Raw genomic sequence first — 7,775 nt, 5'->3', positions numbered from 1 at the left:
GACAACAGGATGGCATTCAATGTGGATAAGTGCAAGGTCTTGCACTTGGGGCATAGGAATAGCTGTCATAAGTACAGGTTAGGTGACAAGTGGCTGGAGAGCAGGACTTGTGAAAGGGACCTCGGGGTACTGGTTGATTGCAGGCTGAACATGAGTCAGCAGTGTGATGCGGTGGTCAAGAGGGCGAACGCCACCCTTGGTCGCATAGCCAGAAGTGTGGCTTCTAGATCAAGAGAGGTGTTACTACCACTCTATATGACTCTGATGTGCCCACAACTGGAGTATTGTACTCAGTTTTGGGCCCCTCATTACAGAAAGGATATAGCCAGGTTAGAGTCAGTGCAGCGTAGGGCCACAAGGTTGGTGGCCAGTTTTCAGGGGATGCTGTATGAGGCGAGACTGAGGGAACTGGGTCTCTTCAGCCTGGAGAAGAGGAGACTCAGAGGGGATCTGTTGGCGACATACAGGTATGTGAGGGGGTGTCACATGGAGATGGGTAGAGATCTGTTCTCTCCTGCAGAGGAAGGCAGGACATGTTCCAACGGAGCAAAGCTCAGGGAACCAAGGCTCTATTTAGATGCCAGGAAGCACTTCCTGACAGTCAGGACCCCGAGGGTGTGGAATGGGCTTCCACGAGAGGTCGTTGAGGCCCCATCGGTGCGGGTGTTCAAGGATAGGCTGGACATGCACATGGTGGGCATGTCGTGAGCGGAGCCAGCTGGAGCCGGAGGTCAGACTAGATGGCCCGGGAGACCCCTTCTGACTCGCTCTGTTTCTATGTTTCTATGTAATGTCTTCATAATAGGCTTTGGATGGGTCTTTGATGCAAAAGCTAAGCATTTCCTGTCATTGTTGGGCAAGTGTTTGAAAGCCATTGTGTTAGCTTAATGCTCAGAAGACACTCTTCTAAAAGCAAACCTCCTTAAATGGCATAGAAGCAGAGATGATGTTTTCTAGAAATGACGTGTTCCGAGCCTTCAGTTATGTATGAGGGATGAAAGAGACACGTCAGTCCTGGACGTTCAGGCAGGGATGCAGCATGCGGAGAGGTCATGGAATATTTTGGCCGTGATTAACCGTCTTTATGTCGTCTGGCTTGCAGGCCTGGAGATGGTACCAGCCTAGGAGAGAGGCAGTAAACATCCATAGTCCCCTTCCTCCCTCTCTCCCTCCCTCCAGGTTTATACTGAAAATTTGCCTCAGATGTTCAAGGAGAGCTGGTTGGTTTGTTTTCAAATGAAGAACTTGCTTTCCTCTCATAAATTTTATGCACAGTTCCACTAATGCAATTAACAGGCCAAGTGTTATATAATTAATACAAATAACACATTCTTAATAATATAACCACACCCCCTTTAAAATCTAATATTTCCCTTTCATTTGCTTTTAAAAACTAACTTTTTTTAATATATAATTATGATGACAGACTGGAACAGTTCAAACCATCTCATATTCAATGTGTGTAGCAGAGCTTATGTGATCTTGTGGTGACTTAATGTATGCATATTTTTATAGTTTTGTCATTTCGCTAAACAGCTAACAATTGTATAGCAATTTCAAGAGTGCAAGGCATTCTATATTATGAATGTGCGGCACTAGGAATTCTGTTCAAGGCCAATTCCATTCCAGGAAAGGAGGCAGACTCTCTTAGGAGATATTTTTTCCCTATTCCAGAAAAATATGTGCATTTTTTCTATATCCCATCCTTTTCAAAAACTGTAACTTGCACAAAAGGGGTGGGGAACATGTAGAAATGGTGTAGTTTTTGGCAATTGTTTTGTTCATGCTCTTGTGCATCTGTGCATGATCGCAGCTCTGCCTAGCTATTCTGTAGCATTACAGAAGCGTATTTCCCTCTTGTAAATATCCTTATCAGTTTCATATTCTATACTTTCTATTATACTTATCGATTTCACTTCTGTACAGCCAATAGCTGTATTTCTCTGGGTAGTTCACAGCAATTCATAGAACTTGTCAATTCATTGTCAAGTGTTCAAGTGGAAAATGAAAATGAAAAGCTCTTTTCTTTGACAAGTAAGAAATACAGCTCTGCTGAGCTAAACCAAGTTGTGTCTGAAAAGGATGAAACTGACAAAGATGTTTACCAGAGGGGAATAGTTCTCTCCCAGCCAGCATGCAGGCAAAACCACCAATAAAGCTTATTTTAAGCTTCACAATACCATCTGCATAAATTTCAAGATTCCCCCCTACACACGCACTGAAGAAAAGTTTGCTGTCACCATTAAATTAAAAAAGAAAACTGTGTATGGGCTCCACTTGCTACCAACCAAGTTGATGCCAGGCAGGTGGAGGAATGCATGACATCTGCAGTGCAAATCCAGAAAAATGGGTCGCATCCTGACTGCTCCACAGAGGATGCTCACATCCTGAGTGCTGGCAACCCCTCAAACAGGGATGGGGGCCTCCCAGCCCCGAAGGCTAAATCTGGCTCTCCTGTGTTCCCAAATCAGCCCTCCAAGGTTTTCCAGGTGTCTCCACTCCTTTCCTCGGGCCCCCTTTCCCCCCCCCCCCCCCCCCCCGCCATCGTTTGGCAGTTTCTTGGCTTCTGCTCAGCTTCCCCTCAGGCCAAAGACTGAAGCATCTCTTGTTATTAGAGCTTAGTTCCTGGTGCTGAGAGCTTTAAGCAACCATACATTGGGCTTTTGTACTGTTGAGCCATCCTTCTTGCTTTCAGCCACTGGAATGTGGCTGCTGAGAACTTCCAAAGCTGAATTTGGCCCTCAGGAGGGAATTATTATTATTAAAACATGGAAACAACTTGAGTCAGAAGGGGACTCCTGGGCCATCTAGTCTGACCCCCAGCTCTAGTCAGCTCCACTCATGTGATCCCGAACATGTGATCCCTCCCGTCTTTCCTTGAACACCCTCACCGATGGGGCCTCAAGCGCCTCCCTTGGAAGCCCACTGCAGATCCTAGGAGTCCTCACTGTCACTTCCTGACATCCAACCTGAAGCCTGCTCTCTTGAGCGCTGCCGCATTGGAACACGTCCTGCCCTGCGCTGCAGGGAAGAACAGCTCATGGCTCCACATGAGATCCCCTCACATACCCATAAGTCGCTCAAAGATCCCTTGGGAGTGTCCTCTTCTCCAGGCTGAAAAGACCCAGATCCCTCAATCTCTGCTCACGTCATCCCTCCTAACCCAGCTACCATTCTTGTGACCCTGTGCTGGACTGATTCTAACTTACCTATATCTCTCCTATGATGCGGAGCCCAAAACTGACGCAGTACCCAGTTGTGGGCTCACCAGAATCACGTGGAGCAGTATCAGCTCCCTAGATCTGGAAGCCTTGCTTCTGGCTGTACATCCAAGGGGGGGCATTTGCCTTCTTAACTGCCACACAACACTGCTGGCTCATGTTCAGCGTGCTGTTGACAAGTAAACAGTAGTAGCAAGGTCGTTATATTCCACTCAATATCCCAAAATGTCTGAGTGGTTCTCAAGTCCACAACGAGTAGCTCATTCTTTTGTTTCATTTCCTGTCAAGACAGATCAAGCCAGGTGACATGCAGGAACCAAGGTTTTGTGTATCTTCCACATATCAGTTTTCCACGCACAACTCATGGTTTTTCCACTCCCCAACCCAGCTCCCAACAAGTTACAGTAATCCCGAAATGCATAGGAAACAATCAGCTTCCAGCTCAAAACACATGATAGATGTCATCACTTTGAATAAAAGTATAATGTTAGCAATCAAATCGTATGGACTGTGAAAATCCAACAGCTTATTCAAATTACTTTCTTTTGGGTTGCAGGTTGTACAATTTTGTTTTCTGGTCTGATAAAAGGCTTGATGGAGAATGAGCACCACAAAAAAATCTGGAGGGAAAGAATAAGACAAGCCGGCGAGCCATCCAAAGTGGAGAAATTTCTTGGGCCGGGAATCAGTGAAACGAAGTGCAGGGGCACAGGGAGGGGAGCTAATGCTGGCCTGGACTCATGGATATAAGCATGGAGCGTGAGTGGGAATGGAAAGCTCTGGCTTTCATTTTGATCTGTCTGTCTACTGAGGGGAGAGTCAAATGGAGATTTCCGTTCTGCATCTCACTTTTGTAGCCGCTGCGATACTTCAGCTCTCCATCGCTAGCACCGTCTGGGCTTCAGAAACCATTCCTGCACTGTCCTGAATTATTTGGGAAGTATTTCCTGGCATAAGCACTTGCCTGTTCGTATCATTAAGCGAACCCCACGTGGAGGGCTGGGTGTTACACTTGCAGGAATCCCATTTGGAAGAAAATTCGACAGGATTTCAGGAAAAGGGCTGTGCTTCATGCAGACCCTGGAGGTCATGCATGGCATTGTGCAGGAGACCTGGCCACAGCTGCCCCCCCCCCCCCGACCCTTTGCTGACACACGGGAAATAAACGGGCTCTGCGGACGGACGGGCTGTTTCCTCACTTCCCAGGATGCGAGGCCAGCGCGTCAGTTGTGGCATGTGCTCGCAAAGAAAACCCACGCATGTGTGAAGCCCTTTGTGAATGTTTGCATGAGGCGAGAGGAAATGGAAATCGGCGCATCTGGGGGCACTGCAGACACCTGGCGGGGCAAAATGCCTTCCTGGTTATCATTATGCTCTATTGCACAATCAGCACACGCATTGTTTCAGCCACTTGGATTCCTTTCATCTGTACAGATTAGCATATATCTAGGAGGTCCGCCTGGTGCTGTCGTTATTTGTCTTTCGGCGCCAGGCGAAGACCTTTTTATTCAAACGTTATTTTAATTGCTAATATTATTTATTTATTTTATTCTTGGGCCAGGGCGACTTAATTTATACTGCTAAATTATATTGTTTTACAATTGTATGTTGTTTATTTATGATTGTGAGCCGCCCCGAGGCTTCGGTGAATGGGGCGGCATAGAAGTTCCCTAAATAAATAAAGAAAGAAATAAATGCCAAACCAAAATCCTTCCTAAGCAGCTCCCCTTTTCAAAGCTGCTCTCCATGTTGGCACAACTCCCATTGCTTGCAAGAGGAATCACCGATGGATCCCAGTGCGGAAGCCATATGTCCAGGAGGCCTTTCCTTGCTAAAGGGTTGGCGGGGGGGGGGCAGGGGGGAGAGAAGCAGGGTGGTCTTCCAGGTCAGGAACAAATCGATTTTCAGCATCCAAAATGGGCACATGATTGAGAATTCTGTGCATTTCTCTTGCCTGTGAACTGCTGGAAAATTTCTTCCTCCGGCTGTGTTTAATGATTCTAGAGAAATTCGGCCCATGGGCAGCTTTTCTCAGAGCTGAGCAGTATTTAGAAGCCAGAGGAAAACAAGGGAGAATGACAATTCACTCACAGTCCTACCCCTGTGTGTCTCTGTTGCATTTACAAGCACGCAATTTGTTCTCTAAGAAAAAAGTGGTGTTTACGATCTCTGTTTTCCAGTTTTCATCTTCGGTCTTGCAAATTTCTCAATGAACGAGCTGTTCAGCTTAATGTCACAGTTGCATATCATCATTAGTCACTATAACTAAGACAGGTTAATCAAAATAACACCCTCTCCAGACTCATATTGAAACGAAAGAACAGAGCATTTTCTATTCTTAACCATGAAGCAATTTCAGCACTTAGATTTGTGGACAGCAAGCAGTCCTTAATCTTCCTGCTGATGCGATGCATACAATAGCCTTTAAAAATCCATCATTTCATACAGACTCGAAAGAGATACAAAGAAGACAATAATCTGATGCGTGGCCACCAGCTCCTATATTCAAGATCACTAGCCGAGATCAGATTCCTGATACTATAAGCACCAAAATGGTGTGTTTAAAGAAAGGGGAAGACATTCCACTTCGTCTTGCCTTAGTTCATCTTGCAAACTGACTAATGATGATCCCAAAAGACCAGTGGGTGGGGCTGAGGCCTTCGTGTGCGGGTCCAGACACACATGCACAAACGGACACCCCTGGCAACAGTGACGGAGCAGCTGCTCCAATCCGGCTGGAAAACCGGCCCAGAAGTAGCTCCTGACGCGGACTTTCCTCTCGCCACTCCGGTGTCAAGGAGGTTCTCCCTGCCACACCGGCTGCTGTCAGGCCAGCCCTTGGCCTGCCCTTCCTCCCATTCAAAAATCCAGGTCAATCCACTTCCCACTATAATCTGTTTACCTATTTGGGATTCTTACAAGCTGCTGAATATAATAAAATCCTGAGGCAGTTTGCCTAGCAATATTTCATTCACCTCTAAAACATCACCTAAAAACCATTCCAGTGACAATAATAATACAACGCAGGCAAGAACCGGAACCTCATGGAAGAGCGACTGGGTGCACATGATAGGGGCTTTCATACACTGAATATGTCGGTTATATATCTGGGGATGCGAACCACAGATCCATGTTTACAGACACATGTGCCATGCTCACACACTTTCTTGGAAGGAGGCTGCAGCTCCTTGGTGAACCTGGGTCTCTGTGTGACGTGTGAAAGGGGCTTCTCCACTAGGAGGTTGTGTGGAGGTTACTAAAAGCATTAGGCCCATCCACTGAGGTACCAGATCAGACCCAGCAGCCAAGGGTGGGTGGGTCGCCAAGCCTTCCCTGCGGCCGCCTCTTCATGCATGATCTATTCCCCATTCCGTGGCTGGGTAAGGAGGAGGCCATTTCTCCAAGGATGGTGTGGGGGGGTTCCCCATCTCCAAACAACCGTCCGACAAACACCGCCCTTTTGCGGGCACCAGCCCCCCCCCCCCCCCCCCCCAAAGCCCCCTTCCCCCCCGCCGCCCCCCCCCCCACGCCCGCTGGCGCCCCCCTCGCCGCCCTCCGCTGCTCCATCCAAACAAAAAAGAATGCGTCTTCCGAGCGAGCGACGCGCTAACGCATCCCCGTCACGCCCTTTCCTCGGGGAACTCCTCCGGGGCGGCAGAGCCTTCCCGAGGAGCCCCGGTCGCCCCCACCCCGCCAAGTGCGCCCGGACCGGGCCTCTCCACACCCGGGGAGGCTGTCCAAGCGCTGCCGAAGTCGGATCGATGCTCGCCGCCGCCCTCTCTGGCCTGTCCCTGCGAGGGGGACGCAACAGAAGGCGACCCCAGTGCCGGCTCGCCCTGCGCGGCGCTGCAGCAAGCCACCCGGGCGCCCTTCGTCCCTCCCCGCCCGGTCCAGTCCTGCGGGCCGAGCAGCGCCCCCCGCCCCAGGGCGCGCCGGTTCAGCACCGGGAGAGCGAAAGGGCTCTCCAGCACAACGCAGGACGCGCTCCTTGCGCGCCCACCCGGGCCGGGCCGGGCCGGGCCGGGTGCACTCACCGAACATCTGAATGTGGCCCTTGGTGATGGGGTTGAAGCTGCCGCAGGACAGCAGGATAACGTGCGTCTTGGTCGTCTCGGTCATGGTGCGTGCCGCGCCGGAGCTGCTGCGCCCGCGGATCGCTCTGCCTCCCTGGCTCGCTCTGCCGGCGAGGTGCGTGTGCCGGCGGCGATGCGCGCGTCCCTCCCAGTGTCTGCAAAGGGAGGCGGGCGAGGCGAGGAGGCGAGGCGAGGCGGGAGCGCCCAGGCGCAAGCGCGCCGCCGCCCCCCCCCCTCCCCGCTTAACGCTTTCTGCGCCGGGCCGGGGCGGCCGCGAGTGCGCCTGTGCTTGGCGTCTGGGGCGCAAGAGGGGGCCTGTGCTTGGCGCCTGGGGCGCAAGAGGGGCCCGCAGAAGGAGCAGCTGCAGCGCCTGGCGCCTCGCTGCTAGGTCTGCAGAACGGGCAGGATGTCTGTGAGCCAGCTGGGTCGGAGATCAGGACCCACCTCTGTGCTCCCTTACCATGAAGAAGGCCAGAAGCGG

General features: G+C 50.6%; 1 protein-coding gene across 1 annotated transcript in view; it reads right to left on the bottom strand.

Moving 5' to 3' along the window:
- The window catches only part of NMNAT2 (nicotinamide nucleotide adenylyltransferase 2), a 61,017-nt gene extending 53,636 nt beyond the window's left edge, over positions 1-7,381 (bottom strand). The window contains exon 1 of the mRNA XM_044439249.1: positions 7,256-7,381. Coding sequence (XP_044295184.1) covers positions 7,256-7,340 — 85 coding nt within the window. The 5' untranslated portion in view covers positions 7,341-7,381. The remainder of the gene's footprint in view (positions 1-7,255) is intronic.
- Positions 7,382-7,775: the final 394 nt, after the last annotated feature.

The sequence above is a fragment of the Varanus komodoensis genome, unplaced genomic scaffold (genome assembly GCF_004798865.1).
Source record: "Varanus komodoensis strain SLA01 unplaced genomic scaffold, ASM479886v1 scaffold34_1, whole genome shotgun sequence".
Taxonomy (NCBI): Eukaryota; Metazoa; Chordata; class Lepidosauria; order Squamata; family Varanidae; genus Varanus; species Varanus komodoensis.
Note: the sequence above shows the minus strand (reverse complement) of the source record. Positions and strands in the feature narration are given on the sequence as shown.